This window comes from Tauraco erythrolophus, chromosome 15, assembly GCF_009769465.1.
Source record: "Tauraco erythrolophus isolate bTauEry1 chromosome 15, bTauEry1.pri, whole genome shotgun sequence".
NCBI lineage: Eukaryota > Metazoa > Chordata > Aves > Musophagiformes > Musophagidae > Tauraco > Tauraco erythrolophus.
Window position 1 is genome coordinate 18,404,117 of NC_141479.1, and position 22,601 is coordinate 18,426,717.

Sequence of the window (22,601 nt, forward strand, 5' to 3'; positions counted from 1 at the left end):
GCAACGGAACACTACTTAGACTGAAATGGATGCTCTTGTCTTTGTCATAGCTGTGAAGGGAATTCATGCACATGTGCCCCTTTCAACTGTCCAGTAATCCTGGCAGCCTCTGGGATGTAGGATAAGGGAGCAGAAATGAAAGCCAAAAAACAGAGAAACCAAATCTAGGACATAGAGGCCAGCTAATGACAAGAAGTAAATTGCCAAGTGAAAAGGCATGGAGTTTAAATAAAAATAAGTGGGATGGGATTCTGGCTCTGTCACAGATGAGACTTTCATGAGGGGTTAGGATTTTGCCCTTGTAGCTTGGCAGGAGAATTCTCCATCCTCCAAGCTGACTAAAGCAAGCTATGAAAAAAGAGCAATTACTTCTTTACCCTTTTTTAACAGTTTTTGGTGAGCACGGCAACAATCTGAACTATGTTAATGAAACAAATTACCTGCCAAGAAACACTGTGTTTATATTGGATAAAAAAAACACGTAGTCCGAGGTGTTGCCTATGAGGTATTTGGGGTTGCTGAATGTAGAACTATCATGCACGCACCGCTGTTGTGTAACATCATCTGTGAGCTTTCAGAGCAAGTGTGAGATTTTTGTCCTCTTCCACCCCTCCAACTCTCATTTCTCCTTCAAGTCTTCCCCAGTGTGCTGTGCTTCCCCCTTGGGCTAATTGATTTTTCACCAAGTTCTTCCTCTAGTTCTTTACGAATTGATTAAAAAAAAGCCCTGCCAAGAGCCTTTGTGTCTCACTACATGAGAAGAAGTAATAGAAACAACCTCTTGTTTTTTCAGGAATTTTTCAACTAGTAAATACCTATTGCCAAATCTACTGTGCCTGTCTTTCTGGATTTCTCTTTTTTTTTTTTAAATTGGGGGAACCACTCATTCTACTACATCTCATCAAACACTTTCTCATTCTCCATCTGCTCCATATAATACTTGTGCCTGTTGCTACTTGGCTTTTATTTCTGTGGCCAATGAATACAATAAGGGATTGCAATTTTACTGTTGGCAGAAGTGAACATAACTGCCTCATTTGCATTATGGCTTGCTTTTCAAAATTTCTTGTCTCTTACAGTGTAGATCACTACTTTAAATTAGAATTTTAAAATTATATCCTGTGTGGATTTGAAACCTCGTACCACATTAAGCATAAACCTCTTGCAAGAGTTTTATTCTTTAATTTTGATATTGACTTTGTGTTAATTACTAATGAAGCCTTTGGTGTTGTCAAGACACTAATGAGTGCAAAAGGGAAAAAGTAACATTGTAGTATACGTGAACTTTCTGGAATAACTCTTCTAATTGATGAGTTGCATTTCATCATGTGTAAAAGGTAATTATTCTGGAAACTGAATGGTGCACTTGGTTTGCTTGTTGTCTGTCAGTGTTGGAAATTACAGAACTAAAAGTTGTGCTTGGTTATAATTTTCAACAGTGCTGAAAGGATCATAATGCTTGGATGTTTTCCTTGAATACCTCTGTATAAATATACCTATTAAGCCTAATTAGAAAAAGTAAAATTCAGTTTCAAATTTTTAAATCTTTTGTTTTATAGATATTCTAATATCTGTAATATGCAAAGATGCTACTAGTGTATTGTAGATATAACAAATAGATTTTTAAAATTGAGAATTCATCTAAGCCATATCTATTTTGTAACAGCTCAGGTAACAATCTGATTTAACCTGCTGGTTAAAAAAGTAACTCTTCTGGATAGCAGTGGAAAACTCAACTATTAGCACAGTTTATTGCTTCACCAGAACCTGTGTAAAATAGCTCAGAAGTGCAAAGAACAGATGGTTTGCTTATTTTTTATAAGTCATTGCATTAGAGATTCCTCCACCAAATAAATTTGTGGTCTTGCACTGTGTTGTTGTTGTATCTGTATTTATAGTGTAATTTAGAAATATTTTTAAACTAAAAAATAGCAGCATCTTACATTAAACCCTTGACACTTCTTTCTGTTAAATTGTTGTCTGTTGAGTCTCAGCATTTTCCCACTGCAGAGAAATAGACTTAAAGGAGGAAAGCTCTAAAATTGATCTCGGAAAGGGAGATTTGTTATGAGACTGCTATCATTGGTTTTTAACTGATATGCAGGGAGAGAGTGTAACAAGAAAATAAGAAGCTAAAGCAGGCCTAGTGTTTCAGGAACTTTGATCCTTTTGACATGATCTTATTTCTTGTATACTCAAGATGGTTACTGATGGTGCCTCAAACAGGTATTATTCGTCAGCGTTCGTACGGTACATCTTACTCAAGATTTCAAATCTCTTCAAAACACTCAAGTAAATCACAGAGCCTCCCTGCTATGTGTGTTAATTGTATTGTTTCCATTTACAGATGGGGGAACGTAGGGAGGTTAAGTGGTGTGCCCATGGTGTGCGGTCTGAGTTTGTCTCTTGGCGTAGAATTGAAGAAGGGAAATTCTTAGCGCAGTGACTGGGAACATCAGGACTAACCAATAGACCTGGATGGTAGCCTGGAGCCTGCTTGCACCTTCTCTGATAAAATGGCAATACAAAATAAGTAAAATATAGGTGAAAACGTTCATAAATTAAAATGAGGCACCAAATAACCCAATTTGCTGCGCCTTCTGGTTTGCTCTTGGCTCAGTTCCTAATCTTGTTTCTCACAAGAGAAACTCCTACTGTGAATAGCTGCTTCTTAATAATAGAATATTACTTTACTGATTAATATTTGTTGGACTCTTAGACTAATTATGGTTTCTCACAGCTTCTTTAATTACTATAATATGAGGTTTAACTTAAGCAAAATATTTCAGATGAGTTTAGTGATGCTTTGCAACTTAATTCTGTACATGGAGCACAGCAACAGACTATTGGGGGAGAGGAAAACACAGTCCTTCCTGAACCCAGGACACGTGTTTCTGAATGATAAGATGTGTTAGTATTTTTGTTTCTGAATCAAAAGATGTATTACCAAGGATTTGCAGAAGCTAGGAACTCTGAAACCTCCGCCGAGGGAATAGCTGCGGTGAACGTGATTAACTGGATAAAGGGGAGCTCTGTGCAGCGCAATTGAGGATGTCAGTGTTTACTTACTAATTGAAATTGGAGAGACAGAATTAAAAGCCTATGATTAGTAAGGCATGCCAATATCCTGAAGGACTAGCTACTGTCTTTTCGAATAAATATGCAGAGGAACACTGGGTTGTTTTTCTCAGGGAGAAATTATCCTGTTTCATCCACGTCGTTTGTGTTAAAAAGCTAAAGGTGAAATTTAAAGACAAGCCTTTTGAAGAAACTAGTCACTAATATTTTCTTTCCAGGATGTCACATTTTAAAACAGAAGTTAGATTGCATTCGTATTTTTGAATATCTTGGTGGAAAGTACAAAAATACTCGTGTTGGGTTTTTGTTTGATAGTAAATGTAAGCATGTTGGCAGAGTATTAATGAAGGATACCAGGTAAGAATAAAGTGGAGGATTTGCTAATAACGTGACCTCTCAGCTGCATTTCTCAATTCTCCATTTGTACATCTCGCGTGTTATTTTCAAATGTCACACCTTAATTTCCTCTGCTTTCATATGGAAATGCTTTAAAGCGGACCATGTTCTTGACTACTGAGAAAGATAACTCCATTAATCGAGTTTTTTCAAAACACAGGTTTCTGTGAATCAGTCCTGTTAAATCGAGTGTGATGTCTCTAAGTCCAACCTGAATGTCCTACTTAAATACATTTAATATTTACAATAAACTTGAACTAGAAGCTGTTGAGCACACTGTATCCATGCCACACAGGACTTGAGTGCTTGTTTGACCTGACGTTTGATAAGTCAAATGCAGTGGGAATAAATTATTCTAATTTTTTTCATGGACTCAGAACTTTGACTTTGTTCTTCTCCTTTGAAATTATTTATTTCAATTTACTGAAGTAGAAGTTTGTAGCTTTGGAAATGCCATGCTTCATAGTATGTAGTAAGACATGGGATTTTGATTATGGACAAACAGTCTTTTACAATATTTAAAAAAAGAAAAATTGGGTTTCTGATTTTGTATAATGTTGACTTCTTTTGATGTGTAATGCTTTATGCTTTCACTCTTGCAAACTGATCCTTGTTTAGGTGATAAAGATTGTGTAAAACAGGAAATTCTTGTATAATTTAAACAGCTTGATAATGTACTATAGCTTCCTAGAATTTGTTCCCAAACATGAAGCATTGGTTAAAAAAAGGCATTTAAATAATTTAAAATTGTTCGATGGTGAGCATGATCAGAACCTCAATCATTTTCAAATAAAAGTACCTATAAAAAATTGAAGCAGTTGAATAATTTTAAATTGCTTTATACTGTGCAAGCACAGAACCCCAATCACTTCCAGGCTGAAGCACTTACCCAAAAAAAAGATGATTGAAGTGCTCCAGTAAATTTAAATTGCTATGTACAAGGAAAAAGACCTTTTAAATTATTGGATACTTGAATTTTTTTTTTTAAGATTCCTTATTTTTATATACAACTCAAACATCTTTGTCAGAATTAACCAAAAAATCTGATTGCATAAACTTGCAAAAAAATCAAATTAATCCCTGTTACAAAGAGTAATGGTAGGACATTTCATGATCAAATGCATATATGCTGGTGTAGGAATTCTCAGTGCTTGCTTTGTTATGTGTAGCTTAGACAAAATAAAAAATAAAATGTAACCTTATAAAGAAAACAACTTAAACACTAGAATTCTTCTTCATCCTGTCTCTCTGATAAAAAATGGTCATCTTCAGATCCCCCAAATCTGAATTCTTAGATTTTTTTTTTATGGAGTCGGTCTAGACAGGTGCAAAAGCATGTCCTTGCAGGCTTTCTGTCCTGGAATTTTAAACAGAGATGTGAGTCTGACCTCTCTCCACTACTTAATGATTGTATTCATGTTTAGATGTAGATATAGCAAGATCCAAGGCAGAGATTCATGTTTTCCCCCACATTTCATGTGTTGTGTTTATTGCCTGTATCTGTTGTAAGTTGAATCTCATGTGGAACAGATGATAGACTTGGTAAATACAGGTAATTATAGAGCTAATAAATGTACTGAAAGTGCTGTCTAGAATGTTAAGTGAGGAGGCTACAATAACATACTGAGTTTCCTAACCACTGTAGAACCCTAACTTGACTTAATGTTTGCTTTTGAAATCTGTAGTTCTTGTAGAGGTTTGTAGCTGAAGTTCTTGTAGAGGTTTCTTGATGGAGTTTGTGGGATACATCCATACAGGTGTCTTTATGCCTTGGGACTAACAGTTGTCCTTTCATGTAAGGGGAAAAAAAAAATAATATTCTCATTGGGACAGATAATTTTCCCAGTGTTATCTGTGAGAATTGTTTCTACAACCAACCAAAAAAAGCCCTGAAATATTTAACAATTAACTTGCAATATTTTCTAGCAGTGTCATTCCTTGATGGTTGAAAGAAAGGTCTACTGTAAAGAAATAAGAAATAAGTATTCAATAGAGTGTTACTAAGGCATTCTCTAGTACCCATGAGATCTCATTCTCAACATGTCAGTATTCTTTGGCTTCCTCATACATGTGGGGTCAATAGCTGTATCTTTCACATAAAAGATTTCATTCAGCTTTCAAGTGGCAAGCAATTATAAGAGAGGAGGTTATAGACCAAGGTCTTGGTTTCATATTATTTATGTTCTAATTAATGTATCAGACTGATTTTTATGTTTTACTTTATTTTGCCCCCTCTCCCTGCTTTGGCTACTAAGTGTTGATCTTCAATATTTATCATGTTCCTAGCATTAATGGATTTTATTTCTTTGGAAAGGTCATTTTTGATGTAATGTCACTGTTAACACAAGGGAGCCTGTAAGCTTTAGAGTTTTTTTTTTTCTTGTGATGTGCTCAAAAACGTTCAGCTACTTGCTGTCTTTCCCCTGGGGCATGCTTTCTCTAAACACTGAAGAGTTAGTACAAGTTCTTTTAAATTTTTGACTGTGTTCTTGCAAATCATTAAAAACCCTCCTCAAGTAGCAGCTGGCACTGCTAAAAAGACCTGGGTCCTTTTTTTAATCCTTTTCTATTTATTTCTGGATGACTATAGGAGCTTGAAAATTACTGGCTATAGTAAATAAATGCACAAGCCCTGGACTGGTAAAATGAGCAGTAATGAAACAACTTGGGTCATATCAGTTAAATTAAAAATGCGTTTGGTAACTAGCCTACTCTAGTAGTAAGGTCCAGTTAATGTGCTTTACTAAAGGAAGTAAAATCACTTGAAAACAACATTGAACAAGAAAATACAAAAATGTGCAAATAATTTTAATAATTGCTTTTGGAATTGAAAACTGCTCTGAAATTATATTAAATTATACAATAAATCCTCTGCATCTGTGAAGCAGTTTCTGTTAATATAATATCTTAATATCTTTAAATAATTTTTAAATATGTGCAATACAGGAATACATGTATATTGCATGTATTTTTCTCCATTTCATTCAAGTATCTTTCTTCCCTGTTCTAGTTATTTCAAAGTTGATCAGTTATTGTCTTTCTATTAAAACTCTGATAACTTCTTGCAGTAGTTGATCAGCTGTCAAGGTCAGCTGGGGATAGTAGAGCTTTGTTTTGACAGGCATACATGGGGGGCCCACAAAAGGACTAAAATGAATTTACTGCAGTGTAATTAGATAACTCAGCTTAAGTTCTATGATCTATAGAAACATATCCCTTAAAGTTGATCAGACAGGTAGCAGCTAGTCTACTTCCATGTGTTTTTCTTCCTGGAATTTCTGTTCTATGGGTTGTCAGATTAAGGTAAAATAGGTATTATATTTAAGTGTGGTGTACTGTCCAGGATAACCTAATGCAATTCCCATGACCTCAGTCTATACATCTAATAAAGGCTTAAATTACATTCCCCCCCCCTTTTTTTTTTAAATTTTGATGATGAACTATCTGTTCACTACACCTTGTTTTAAGACTTTTCTCTATCCTGTCAGCAAAGGTTAGCATACAGGTGAGCTGTTTCTGGTTTGTATTTTGTTTCATACTTTTTAACTTCTAAGCTCAGTTCCCTCCTCTATGGGTGTGTATTATGTGCACGATGTAATAATATTTTTATCCTCTTGGTTAAAGAGAATAGATTTAGACAGAGAACGTATTGACATCCCTACTGAAAGAAAGATTGAGGTGATTACATGCCCTGTCTTTACTAAAAAAGAATCCACCTATGAGCTTGTCTTTTTGTTTTAAACAGAAATCAATAGGGAGCCAGTCTTCAGAACTATTTATTTTAATACTATCACACTACTATTGCTCAATATGATTTGTGGTAAAGAAAAAATAACCATGTCATGTGCAGATAACTTCGTGCAGAAAAAAAATCATCTGTAGCTTGTTCTACAGAATACATTGTCCTCTTCCTGTTGAAGTCAAATAAAAGCATGTCAAAATCGGTAGACAGGTTTGCATTGGGCTTCTTGCCTTGTAGCAATTTCTCAGTTTTTATTATGAGTCTTTGGATGTTAGGCTTGGTTTCTTTTCCAATACCCTTGCCTGAGTCAAGGGATTTACTTGAAAGTATTCATTTTTTAAAATCTTGTGTTTGTGACTGTGTAGGAGAAGGTCAGAAAATGTTCAATAAATGTTTTCTTGAAGTTGAAAACCAGACATTTTCACTTTTCCTTATACTTTTATGAGTTCTGGGAGTTGGTTCCTGTTTTTGTAATGTTTCAAGGTGATAGCACTGTGTATGTGTTTAATACTCAAAATCATGCTTTTCTTTAAGAGATTTTTTTAGCAAGCTCATTTTCAGTTTTAGCTTACCAGCACAAAAGACAGATGTTCTGTGTTACACTAAGTTCAGTTTTGTGGTGCAGTAATAATTGCTTTATACTATAACTTTGTGAAGTATAAGGAAAGCGATAGGTGGAAGGCTGCACTTTTTTTGATAATGATCACACTATTGGGAAATTAAACATATATCATATTCCTTATAGTTTCTAGCCATCCTATCCAAAACCCACTATCTGCTGTAAGAAATATGATTTTAATTTTTTCTTTAATGGCTTTTGCCACATCAGTGTTTTCCTATGTGGAATAACGACTTTGCCCCGTGCAACTGCATGTGAAGGGTTATAAATATGTTTAAACAATTCTTAATTTATTTCCTTTTTTAAAAAACAGACATCTATATTTTCATTCATCTAAGTGTTTCATGAAGTCATTACTGCTGGAAAATAGGATCAACCTGTTTGTTTCATTAGGTGATAAATAACCAAAATGTTTAGTGTAAGCAGATCTTTGAACAGGTTATTGTTGTAATGTGGTTTAGGTTTCAGTAATTCCATACCTTGCAGTATAACCAGATCCGATCTGACTTTCAATGTTTCTTCTTTATGTCTCTTTCGCTGGTACAGAAGTGCTATTGTATTGCTCATTTGCATTATTCTGTGCCCTGTAAAATGAATTTATTATGCAGCTTCTCTAAATAGGCTAACCAGTTACAATATCATTCCAGTGGTGTACAGGTTTCAGCAAAATATGATTAGTTTCTCCATAATGCCTAAAAATAAACAAAAAACAACACCTTGGACCCCAACCTGTCCTTTTGTCTGAAGATTCTTATTTGTTAAATGGGGTTATTGATCACAATGGGTAGGCATTTACATAAATGGTTGAATAATTTAGAGTATCGCTTACTTTGAGCACAAGTAACACTTTTTTGGCCTCTGTTGTTAATCATTAAAATCCTTGATAAACCAGGATGATGGTTATTACCTGGATTACAAAAATCTGAACAATGTTCAGATATGTCTTCATAGATGAAACAGTAAGTCAGTGCTGCGCTCTGAGCCACGTGGGTCCAAGCCTTCTTGGGTTTGGAAGCTATCATCTCTCTGCAAATCCTGACTCTCAAATCCTGAGTCTCAGCTAACAAGCTCTATTGAGAGGGAAGGTTAAGCTTGGGCTTTGTGCTGTAAGACGTCTGCCACTTGTGAGCAGAGTTGGTTCCCATCTGGTCAGAAAGGGCATAGATAGATTTAGCAATGCACAAGGATTTGCATCTGTGTTTGTATTTCATAAAGATTAATCCTGGCTCTGGTTGCAAAAGCTGCTTAACACGTTGTAGCTAAATGGAGGCAGTATCTCCATCGATGTCAAATTTTTCAGCTCTGTGTTCGTTAATTTTAGAATGATTGCAATCCATCACTATGACAAGACTTTAAAAAGGAAAAGTGGAATTTTAGGAGACATTAGGCAACGTATTTCAGGCTTAAGGAAGTATTGATATCACTTAACAGACTCCGGACAATGCTTATCTGGAATTATTTGTGTATTTTGTACAGCTGCAGACTTAAGCAGGCACAATGAAAGGTTACTGAGATAATCAAACAAATGTATCCTTATACAAGGAGATTTGAAAGAGCTTGGTTTGTCTAGCCTAAGAAATTGAAGAGTTAGAGAGGAGAAAGGTTAAACTACTTATGAGACAAGACTCGTACAAGGAAAAAATGGCTGCAAATTGACTGTGACCAAACTTATTCTGGAAGCTACAAAATGACAAGCAGAATAAGGGTCCAGAACTGTGGAATGCAGGAAGAATTATCTGTGATCCAGTCTCCTGGCCAGATCACTTGATCTTGATGTTGTACCTGCCTGTGGCAGCAGAGGTGGATCCTTACAGGTCTATATACGGCTTTTCTTGATTCCCAAGTCAAGGAAACTCTATGCTAGCTCAGGTGCTGATGCATGGAAGATGTGTTAGTAAAAACTTAATTTTAGCATGCAGTTTCATAGCAGCTTAACCAGATTAAGTGCAGACTGTGGTGATCTTGCAACCAGCTATGTTTTTCCAGCTGCAGTGTTCTGTGGGGACTGGCTTTTGCAGAGCTAGCCAGTGGCTTGATGCAGGGAGCAGATGTGACTGGAAGAAGAGCAGGAAAAGTGGTTGGCTTCTAGGCAAGTCAGCACCTGGGCAGAGAGGAATCGACACAACTGTGGCTTCAAATAGGGGTGCCATGGAAGTGCTTGCATACTTTCTAGTAGACTTCTTACATTATCCTTCTTGACCTTGAGCAGTGTGGAATGCAGAGTGGCCTTGGGCTCTGAACAGACCCTGGGATCATATCTGAATAAACAGATAGTGCCTCTTCCAGAGATCTTGAATTTCAGAAGCGAAGTAGCTGTCAGTTCAGACACTAGTGCTGGCAAATGCTGCTTGAGTAACTTAACAAGATTTCCAGTGTCATGGAAGATGCACACTTTTTACTGAATAAAATTCCTATATAAACATACATTCACAAGGAAAGTGCTCATAAAAAGAAAGTTCCTGTGCTGGATAGTCTCACAAAAGAGTTTGTCGTATTTTTTTTCCAGTTAATGGATGCCTACTGCAGTCACACCGCTTAGCGACAGGAGAACTGAATTCATTTGAGCCAATAAAGTCATTTTAATTTGCATTTTCATAGCCCACCCTTCAGTACTCCAAGTGTGACTTTCACTTTTAGGACAGAGCTATGCAGTAAATGGATATGTAGGCCCTTTAAAAGAATATTTATCATCCTTGAAGAATCTTAGTGCCAAATCTTAATAGCATTTCTTACAAAAATGACTTGAATTTGCTATCAGATTTAGAGGTAGAGCTGTAGAGATTGTGAATACTCTTTTTCTGAACCTCTTTACTGATAAAAAGAAGAGAGGTTACAGCCTAAAACAGTGAAAACTTTCCCTCCAAAATGAGAATATTGAATAAAAGAGTCCTCAAATTGTAGTGCTCTAGAAACCAAATTAATGCAAAAGAACTGTGTGTTTTAATTTAGTCACTTTCAGAGAGAAATAATTCAACATACCTTTATGCAATGTTAAAATACCTTTGTTAATTATGCCAATCAAAAGATAAGTTATTCAGGCTTTTGAGTTTTTTTTCTGTTCCAATTGATGTTAAAAAATACAGAAGACAAGGAGAACTTCGTGTCCGGTCTGCATGTGATTTGATGAAACAATTGCCTTAGGACCTGCTGACACTCTAATTGGAGTCTGCATAATGCAGAATCAGAACCTTACTTAGAGCAATGCTCTCTTTATTCTGTTTAAGTATTCCTCTGTTAATTTCATTTAAATAACTCCCTCATTTAAATCTTGAATAAGAAAGCTAAAATAAACGAATGGTTCTTACTGACTTCAGCGAAGGCAAGATTTCATCATCTCCCTGCAAATCATGATGCCTGTGTGCTGCTTATTACTTGTTTTTCTTCTTTGGTTTCCTCCCCATCCGTTTTTGTGGGTCTAGCGTTGCAGCACCTGAAGACAGAAAGGGGTTTAAGATTCAAAGATCTTGATCTGCATGATAAAAATATATTATCATGTGCAATTTAATTCAGCGTTGGCAGTTCCCGTTATTCTGATTACTTTTTTCCTCATGGTTCTCAGCTTTTAGGATCACTCTATTTTATATGAAAATCTGAAGTTTTCATATGCAAAAAGCAAATTTCTAGTTCTCATGCTTCCAGAGAAAAGCTCAGAAGCATATATTTTCAATACTTACTTCCAAGTAAATGAGTCAAATGAACAAAAAAAGCAAACCCCAAAACCACACTTCCAAAAAAACCCCATCAAAAACTCCAAACAGAAAAAACCCACAACCAAAAACCTCATTTCTCAGGAAAGGACTCATTTTTTAACTTTTGAAATTGTTACTATTATTAAAATGGATTGATTCCTATTTGAGATCATCTTTTGTGTGGTTTTATATTGGTTGGTTTGCATTTCAAATTACTCTCCTACAGAGAGTAATCCTGTGATCCTACAGAATACTGCCCTATGAAATGAGATTTGTTTGCATTTATTGTGTGTAAAATTCATGTCTGGGCAGATGGTTTTCACAGGCATCTGCACCATTTACATCTCTATCTAAATATAAATCCTTGCACAAGGATGAATTTCCCACTGTAAGAATGTGTGTGAAATGCAATTAATATTCTGAAGCCTGCATTTTTGTGATAGAAAGTTGATCTCATGCAGGTAGGGCTAATGAAGACATGAGAGTGTTTACAGTAAAAGGTGAGAAAACTAATTTTCAGAGTGAGGATTTGGCCAATCAAACCTGAATGGGGTTGCTTCGTATGCTGAAACTGGGCAAGTCAAATAGGACATAAAGATTTTGAAATTCTGTGGAAGGTCGTTTTAGAGACTAACTTTCAGACACCAGTAGAGAAGGTAGAACTCCTGGTTTTTAAGATGTGGTAATACCCAAAGGTACTTTATCATCAGGGGCTTTATTAATTTCCTCTGCGGTAGGGTATAAAATTGCCATCCTCTTTTGCTTTCCAATCCATGTTCTATGAGAGCCGGTTTCAGTGCAAATGTTGAGGTCAGGCAAGGTCACCAGTATGTGTGCCGTTTTATTAACAGGGAAAAAAAGGTGTTTCATAGGCTTGACACCTCATCAGATGTATAGTCCTAGCCCAGTGACCGAACTTGCACCGGAGTTATCTGAACTAGTGACGTTTCCTTATTGTGTCTGGTAATAAATTCAGGAAGATCAATTGTCAGGATATTAAAAATGAGTCTGCACTCTGTACGTTGCTGAAAAGCGGTAGGTTATGAAAAACTTTGATTCTGCTTGTCAGTCAATATAGGATCTGTAGGTCTGAGTAGTCACAACTCTGTTCTTTGCTTTTCAGATTTCTACCCCTCAGATTTTCATGAGCAAATGATGTTTGCTTCATAATTGTCATATTCTTTCAAGAATATGACTTTTTTTAGTAGTGGGTGAGGGATCCTTTTGTGCTAATTGCCCAGTACTTACTTGACTGCATGTGTGAACAGTATTTATATATTCAGAGTTCTGTGTGTTTGACATCTAGACATTATTTGCAGTGTATTTAGATGAAGCTTGTCTTTAGACAGCTCTTAGCCCATAAACCCTTTTATTATATCCAAAAATATGAAATCTACATGGCGCTTAAATTCAGAATGCATTCTGCTTTGAACAATATTCTCTTTGCCTTCAACATATATCTGCTTGAATTATTTTTTCAAGGTTTTTTTAAAGACTTTTTTCCCTAATGTGAAGAATCTCAATGGAAATTATTTTAATGAGATAGACATTTAGTTCAACAAAAGAAGTTTCTCTGTGAGAAAAATAAATTAAAAGAATAATTGTGCTTTAAAAAGATAATTAATTAAAAACTTTCAGTGTGGTAACAAATTTAACATCTTGTCTGACATCTTGAGAAGAAGAAAGTGCCTGGAATTGCACAAGTAGAATAAAATGTTCCATTTCACAGCAAGGCCAAGCCTGAGTCTTGTAATTATTTCAAAGGGAGTAAAGGTCATTTTCTATTTGCTACATCCGTATTATGTGAGGCTTCTGTACCAGGCTTACAGAAGTTAACTCATGACCTATTTAGATTGCCCAGATTTCAAAGTCAACTTATACTGTCACAAATCTGATAAAGTAGACATATTCCCTTTTCTAAGTACTGACATAGATGATGTCCAAAGCAGGCTTTTTATTTATAGCTCTGTAAGACAAGAGTTTCAATTTAAGATGCCAGTTGCTGGGAGATCAGAACATGATTTGCTTCTTACTTTCTTGTGTTAATCCTGTAGGAGAAGAGTTCTTTGTAGTCACATTTCAGCACATATTGCTTGGGCTATTTTTCTGATGAGGACTTGTGTAACTTTGCTTCTGTTGTTGCTTGCATCTTGAGATGGGAACAATTTTCCTTCAGCTGTGATTACATTTTTATGCATATTCATTCGGTAACACCATGAGTCAGAAAGGTACTTTAAAAACGCACCTGTGCACACGAAGTGTGTGCAAAAAATGCATGTGTGACCACTCAAATGCATATCAGGCTACTTTTTTTTCCCTTATAATCAGTAATCAGGCTTTCTGCACAATTTTGAGGGCAGGCTCTGAATATATCAGTTCACATTTGTAGTTGTCTCATGCTGGAGGACTGAAGGGGACACGTGCAATTCTCAACCCTTAGAGTTCAGAATCTTCAATAAAATCGATGTGTCAATGTTAATAATTAAATGAGGGATTAGGCACTGTGTTTCTAAGCGTTGGTAAGAGAAGCAGCAGTTATGTGGACGTATAGAAGTGAACAGCCAAGTGTATTACTCCTTGCTTGGTGTATTACTTGAAGCCTTTCTCTTCTTTCTTGGTTAATCTTTCAAAGGGACAAACATAGAGCAGGTCAGGATGGAAGGCAAAGGAGTCCATCTGCTCCGTTTGAGTACCACCAGCTTAATCGTCACGAAATATTCTGGCTGTTTCTCACAGTCTGCTAGCACTTGTAGCCAAGCTTTTATAGCAAATGTCAGTGACATGAAACAAATGATTCAGCAGTTGGTTTCAGTAAGAAGTAATGCTGACCAGGTGGAGTATTGCTGCCTTTGGTTTTTATAAATGGGATCCCATAAAACTTGTAGGGAGTGTGAAGTGCACGAAGGGAGAGAGCAGAGCAGATAGCGAATTGCTCTGATACAGTGAATGGACTAGGAGTGGTGGTGAAGAGGGAAATATGCAGATGTTAAAATTTGGCATGACATCTCTCTAGGATTAGGATCAGTATACCTACATGACAACGTGGTGGAGATAGGAACTGAGAAATGAGAGCTGCTGCTGTTGGGTTGGGAGAAGTGACAGTGTGGTTTGTCACCTGAGCTGGTGAAGGAGAAAAGCCTTCAGCATTCACCTGTGTGGTATAGGGGAGAAACTGTCCTCACTTTACAGCTGAAGAACTTTGTTTGCAGAATTAGTATCATGTGTTGAGGATGTCTTAAGTAAATAGGGCAATTTGTACAGGGCCAGTGGAATTTTGGAGTGAATGTCACTCAGAACTACTGTGTTTGACCAATTTCTTCTTGGCTGCTACGTATTCCCTCTCTACTTGATTTTTCTTCAGCTGTTCAACAAGCAGTAGACTGGCCATAACAACTTTGAGGTGAGAATACTCTGTACACCAGCTGGAAGTCAGGTTTGGAAAAACACCGTTAGAGGTTCTGGAGCCAAAAGTACTTTTGAAAATGCGATTACACATATCTAGGTTGAAAAATATAGATTTGGCTTTTCCTGCTCTTGAACTTGCCTCTTTTTGTCTCTCTTTAACTTTTTAAACTTTTTTTTTCTTGCTACCTCTTTCTTGGACATTCTCACTCCCATGCTCTCATTTAAAAGCTGCCAAGAAAAATAGCCTTTCAGGCGGTTGTCTCTGTTCAGGGATAGAAAACAAACCTTCAGAGACTGAGATTAGTGTTGTACCTATTTCCAATTTTATTATTCTTTTAAAATTTCCTCCTTTGCTAACGTGTTCCTGTGGCAACAGGGAACTTTGACCTGATACTAACAGTGACACAAACTGTATTCAATATTAACCTTCAAATCCACCTCCAGTATGATGCACATATTTAATTTTCTATCTTCCCTTGGTGTAAACAAGCTTTTGATTGCAGGGAAAATGCGTGAACTGACTCAGAGGAGGGGAAAAAATATATTGAAAAAGCACAACAGTTTACACTTGTTAGTAATGATACATTTGTTAGCAAGAGGTCCTTTTATAAAGGAAACTTCTATCATGTGAAACATCACCCTTGAATAAAGAATTCCCTCTGTAACTTGGTGATCAGCTTTCTTGAAACTAGGTTTGCAGACCTTAATTTGTCAATTATTTAAAACAATTTAAAAGTGCTTATCTTAAGCATATCTTTTAGCCTAGATGCATTCACTTGTGATTTTTAGGACCAATGTTACATCCTGTGTTTTAGTGAACACCAGTAAAATATCCTTTATTGATAATCTGAAATGACCATAACCTTGAAGGCTACTATCTTGTAATTTCCATGCCAGCCCACATATGTATATGCAAAAACCTTACATTAAAAAATGTTTAGCAAACTTTGGAGGGGAAGTGTGATGTGATGTATATTTTGTTTTATGAGCATGGAGTCAGATGTTTTGTTTTATGAGCACTAAGCCTAAACCCGGTATCGTTCCCAGAAGCCAACATGAGGATGAATGAGTGAATGTTAAAAGTCCATTTCCTTTCTTTTTCCTCAGGTTCTGCTGCTTGCATGTGCAGAAGATTTAGAATGTGTCCCTGGATTCCAGCAAAAGGTTTTTTATATTGAACAGCCATTTGAATTCACAGAGGACCAGCCAGTTCTTAACCGTATGTTATTTTCATATATTACTGTTGTAAAAAAATCAGAATTGCTTATGTATTCATATCACTCCTGTCATTTATCAGAAAGAGATTTTTTTGTTGTACATAGGATTTTGAATATTGCCATGATTCTGTCTGAGTTCCTCTGCATTAATTCTATATCTCTACAGACTTTACTCTGTTCCATGTATTAGAGCAAAATACTGTATACGATCATTTAGGACAACATGAATATTGTGAAAACTTAGAATCATTGACTTGTCAAAAAAGTAAATTTACTCTGAATATTTTTTTATAGCCTTTCCTATAATTCTGGAAATCAGGGCTTGCTTATCAACACTTCACTATTAATTCATCTCTGCAACTCAGGTTTAGAAGCTTATATCTTAAAAGTTTAATTCAAAGACATTGTAAGTCCAAATGTCTATATAAAATTTGGAGGAGGCTGAATGAAGCTTGTGATCATCAGTGACAGCGAATTGTTACAACATGTGTTGTAAAACTGTGATATTCAGTAATATTTGCAATGACCAGGTGTCACGTGATAAAATCCAGTCTGACACTACAAACGCAAAGCACTAAACTGGAGGAGATTTAACTGTCTGTCAGTCCTGGTGTTAGCTCATTCAACTCCTTTAGTCAGCAAGTGTTACAACTTAGTTCATCCTGTTCGGTGGCTTTGGGACTTCAAGACTATCAGACTAAGGTAGTACCTAATCCAACGGTCAATGATTTTGAAGACTTAAATATACGAAGTGCTCCTGTTTTCACAACTTCTAAATGCATCAGCATTTTTAAGTGTGATACATATTACTAATGGTTTCTTTATCATGCTTGGTTGCTTGCTGTTGAACCAGAAGTTCTGCTAGGTACGCAGCATGAGACAGTGATGACACCTATATACAGTATCTATATACTATGCTGTGATACACAGTGATTTTGGTGAAACCAAGAAAAACAAAGTAATTATTACTCATTAAATGCACGTTTCCCATCTCATTTTCCTCCAGATATTACTACTACATATTGATATATTTTTCACTGGTATGCATGTTTGGATGAAGGTGTAATGTGTGCACACTTGTTTTAAAACAGCACTAAGTTTTCAAAATGGAATGTCAGGTTTAGTTGCCAGAGTCTGTTGAACTGACTCTATTAAGCTTAAGCCGTTCAGCCTTTAACAGATGGTAAAATAAACCTTTAGAATAACATGATTAGTTTAAGAATTTTTGAGTTACTTAGTCTGAGTTGCGTTTTCAGATGAAATTTGGATGTAAGCAGGTAGTATTTCTATTCACAGAGATGTGAGATTGTTATTTGGTTTAGAAGAGAAATGTCAAACTTCTAATTTCTTTAAGCAATTTTGTTTTCTTTGAAACTTATTTTAAAGAGTTGATGAACATATAATTCTTACATAGTTAAAAGTAGAAATTCAAAGAATATAGGAAGCATAATAGATTTAATAAGCATGTAAAGTTGAAGACCTCTGTAAAGAAAAAATATTAACAAGTTAATGTTAAGTTGAATGAAAATAACCTTTGTCGTCTTCGCCTGCTTGTGAATTTTGAGGCTATAGTGTATCTGGCCAGGTCTCCTTCTGATTTGTGCTTGTCCTCCTGAATATCCAAAGGACAAGTTACTTAAGCCAAAGTTAACTGGGCTGCCCTGTGGTGACCCAGCAAATTGCACTGGTGTGAAACTAGCACAATAATTAAGATGCCATCATTAACGTGAGGAGCGGGGAAGAGCAGGAGGAGATTTAGAAATGCCTGGAAACAATCTTTGGAATTAAATTATTTTAATAAGCAGACACTAAATTGGCCTAATATGTAATGTTTGACAAAGGCAGGCTCTTGATGCATGATTCTAGTTAATTCAGTCTCTCCTAAACGGTATGTCCTTCATGCGGCAGCACTAAACCTCTGCGCAGTTTCTTCATTTTAGCTGTCAACAGAATTGATATTTTTAATTGTCTGTTTGAATACACTTTGCATGCTCTTGCATCTTTTCATACCCATTACCCAAGAGCGGTGTAATTCAGCAGTTGCATTGCAGTGTGAGGCTTACCGGGGCTATGTGAATTAATAGAGCGAATATGCAAAGTAGGCCTATAGCAGTGATTGCTTTTGTAGTCCTCGATAAGCCAAGGAGCTCCTTAATTCTTTTCTGAGGTGCAATAAAAGTCTTTTTCTTTTTTTTTATTTTTCAATTTAAACAAGGACCTACTGTACATTTCATTGCTAGTATCTCCCTTGTAATTAAATATAGATTATTGCTGGTTCTTATGTATTTATTACTCCTACATATGGCAATGTTAATTATATTTTACGTTTACTGATGGGAAGAAGGAAGAGAAGCTCAAACTGAGAGTACAGAATTTTATCTTATTTCTTACTCTGATTTGTACCAATTCTTATCAAAGCCTATTTATAAGTTGGTCATTGCAATTACATCAGTCCAGTTGTGTACGCGTAGCCTCCTGCCTGTTAGAAACAGAATTCCAGTGAAACTTAGTTTTTATCTCATTGTGCTCAGGCTGAACTGTGTGTTGTGGTGTTTTTATTTGCTAATGTATCTCTCTTAAAACAGTCCCAGTCCGGAGGTTGTTGCTACTTTCATAATTTTGTCATTTATTTTTCCTGATTTTGACTTTTTTCCTTGTCATACCCCTTTATCTCCTTAACTCATGTTTTCTATGACCACAAACAGTCAGGCACTCCTCTGGTGGTTTTGGTCTGCCGAGTTTTTTCCCGAGTACAATTTTCTTAAACTAGATGTTCCCTTGATATAGTAGGAGAGGATTCATAGAGTCACTTTCTGGAAATACTAGAGGGTCTGTCCACATAATTATTATTTTAGCAATCACTCACGTTACTGGATTTTTCTTCCTTATAGTTTTTTTTAGTTTAGACCTAGGGACATCATCTTCAATTAGAGAGGATCATAAAGATTGCTACGTTCTTGATAGAGTGATAATTTACAGCATTTAATTAAAGGTTTTACACCTTCCTGAAACATTTGTGGCCATGAAATACTTCCCTATCAGAAAGCTTGTCTTTGGTAAGGCTGACAGGTCCCTGGCAGTGACAGTGCTCCGTCATGCCAGACTGATAGAAAGTTCCTAATCAGAATTATCAAATGTGGAAGTGTAATTGTGTTACATTAATCGTGTTTATACTTAACATACATGAGTCTTGGCTTTTGGGGGTATTTTTAATTGACAATGAATCAAATAGTGCACTTGAAAAACTGAGGCAATTAAGATAAATGTGTTGGGTGATGCGTTGTGCATACTAAATTGGGGAATACATTGTCAGAGACTTAAATGTCAAAACAAAGGGAGTTTTGACCCTTACTTGAAAAGCTTTAATTTGGATGTTAATTAATGGCTGACCTCTTCTGTCTCTTACATGATAGATGGCATATTTCAGAGCCTGCACTGCTTCAAGATCAGGGCTTTGCATTTGGGTACTTTCTGATTCTGTGGATTTAAACAAAGACTATTCAACCATATTGAAAATCTTTGTTTACTCGTATGATGGGACATATATTAGTCTGCTTATTATTAATGCTTAAAGGCAGTTCTTCTGTTGTCTAGGAAAACTGTAGCCTCCAACATCACTTCCTTTGTTCAAGCTGAATAATGACTGTGGAAAGATCAGAGAAGGCCATTCCTGCTATTGCAATATTGTGTGTGTACATGAATCAGCGCGCTCACATCAAAACGTTTTCTACTGATTTCTAGGTGATGCCATGTGAGATCTGTGATTTATCACATCCACTCTTCCCACTCATTACTGTGCCATTTAACTGTACAGGTGGCCTCTTTCTGTGACTGTTTCATGCCATCAATATTACTGCTGTTACTCTGCTTATTTGGATCCGATCCATACAGCGTGCGTTATCACACACACTTAATTTATCTCCCCCTGCTTCACTTTTTGTGCAGCTTGTATAGAGACAATATGGCAGCCTAATTCAGTCTACTGTAGTGTGCTAAACCCTCTACAGAGTTTTAGCATGAGATTTATATGCTAGTGTTAACTCTTCCTGCTGAATATTGCAAGCTTTAGGTAATTGGAACTACACGTGGAAGCTGTAGTTTGTGAAATAACATGTTCAAGTGAAGTAAGATTTTTGGCTTAGTAATTTCTTGCAGGGAAAACTGTATAGGCTTTTGGGTAATAGCTAGATAACTATGCATTTTTCATCTATTCAGGTATGCATATCTGTAGTGCCTCCTTGTTGAGGCATAGTTGTGGTTTTTCAAAATAAAGAAGTCTTTAATGCATTTTGAATTCTACAAACATCTTAAAATTACTTTCATGTAAATCACTTGGTATGTTAAGAAATGTGCTACTTTAGAAAATGTTGAGAAATGATTTAGTTCCTGTGTTGGGCATGTGGTAGCAGGCTCTACAGAAATGTGTCTTGTCAACTTTTCTACCCAGATAGTGGAATGCTTTTTATACTCTAAAATATATCTCAATGTGCACATACCCATGTATAGAACTTGAATACCAGAGTTTCAGTTCTGATGCTTGGAGACATGATTAAGACCAGGCATCTGAGACTCTGCTATGCCATGTGGACAGAAATATTAGTCAGGATTTGAAGCCAGATGTTAGGGATCTCTCTTAATCACACTCGTTCCATTTAAATGGTTGTAGGAAGCCAAACTCATATTACCAGAATTCAAGGAAATATCTGACAGTATCCAAAATGGTTGCAAAGTTGTGAAAGTAGTTTTTAAAGTGAGAGATTGGGAACTTGACAATGTGTTTATGGAGGCAGATTGAGGAGGTTCTTCAGAGGGAGGATTCTTTTGCACTTACATACCTGAGGCATTGCTTTTTAATTGAAGTTTGCCTAACTCTTAATATAGAGGGAGACAGCCGTATGCATTGCAAATATGTATTGTGACTAAGTAATATAGAACATCAGATGTGTCTCTGAATAGATGTATGCAGATTGAAGTTGCAACATAAGAATATCATATTATCTGTTAAACAGCTTTCGCATGTGACTAAAGCAAAATAAAACAGGAAAAATTAGTTCTTGGGTGCCAGGTGGTCAGACAGTGGCCTTCTAAACAGCACATGTCAGCTTATTAACAGGACCTGAGGGGAAAAGAGTTTAAAATAGGTCGTTTGATTTTTATGTGTATACATTTAATTAAACTAGCTTTTGAAAAGGTAGGATATTAGAGTGAACAATGTGAAAGATTTCTTAGCCTTCAAGATGCTTTTCAGAAACTAAGTCAAATTCTCTCAGGGATGTAGTCAGCTCTTGTAGGTAAGAGAAGGAAAGGCGTATTTGTTGGTGAAACCTCCTCTTGGCATTATAATTTCAAGGTGCAGGAAATGAAGATTTGAGCTCAATCTGGTCCAGTTTGTTGAGAAAAGCCATGCAACCCTGATTTAAAAAAAAAAAAAAGGTGGGTGAGGATCTTTGCAGTGACAGTGAATGCTCTGTTAATGGGTTGATCTGGATTTAGGAAGGTAAAAGTAGCAGATGACTTGGTTTGAGATTTGATTTATTTCTGGAGACTTTTTTGAAATATGTACAGGCTTTGGTTGGCTGAAGCATGCCAGCTGTTCTTCTAATAATCTAAATCAATGACCAACTGCTCAGTATTAGCAGGATCGCTCTCTTGCTCAGTGCAGTACAAACCCTGTACTAATAATGTCCCCAGGTGCTTCAATGGAAGACTTCTCTGTTCGTTTGCAGTTGGCAATTCCAAAACAAAGATCAGATTAACTAAGCTATTACTCCCTAACTTATTAACAATGCAGGCCAAGAGACAGCCTCGTTCTCTCCAGGTGTATAAACATGTTGGAAGGCTAAAATCTGTCTTTTAGGAAAATACAGGTATCTCAGTGTCAGACAAACTCAGCGAGCAAATAGTCTGATGCTAATTGCTTCTGGTTGACAAAAATTAACAGGGCAGTCTTCCCGAGGAAATGAGGGGTAGGGGCATATGGTTGTGGTCATAGTTTGGAGCTGGGGTCATGCTGAAGAGGCTGCAGCATCAGCCCAGTTTTGTCAGGAGGAAGCTGTTGTTCGTATCTGACAAACAGATGCAACACAAATTACTGCATGCTGGGACGTTAATGCATTTCTGTAGAACATAGCTTTGTATTTTCATGGACAGCGTTTCTGACAGAACTTTTAATTTAAGGATCTTAAGAAGGCACCATTCAAAAGAATCATGGCTAGCTAACCTTTTCCATTACATTTCAAAGTGCAATGTGGACATTTAGTGAGAATTAATGGGAGTATGTGAGGTTAAATCTTTCTTTAAACATAGAACCTCATTTAAGTTAATGATATCTTAAAGCATGCAAGTATTCTTGAAAATAATTGTAGATGTAATTCACAATTAATTCTTAGCTCTTAAGATTTCTCTCTGCTAATCCAAATCAAATTATAACTTTTCTAATGTAATTATGATTATAC

General features: G+C 36.2%; 1 protein-coding gene across 1 annotated transcript in view; it reads left to right on the forward strand.

Annotated features, from left to right (window-relative positions):
* Positions 1-22,601, forward strand: part of CDH13 (cadherin 13) — a 483,658-nt gene that overhangs the window by 77,787 nt on the left and 383,270 nt on the right. Inside the window, exons 5-6 of the mRNA XM_086620685.1 lie at positions 7,454-7,463; positions 16,037-16,148. Of these exons, the coding sequence (XP_086476811.1) occupies positions 7,454-7,463; positions 16,037-16,148 (122 nt within the window). The remainder of the gene's footprint in view (positions 1-7,453; positions 7,464-16,036; positions 16,149-22,601) is intronic.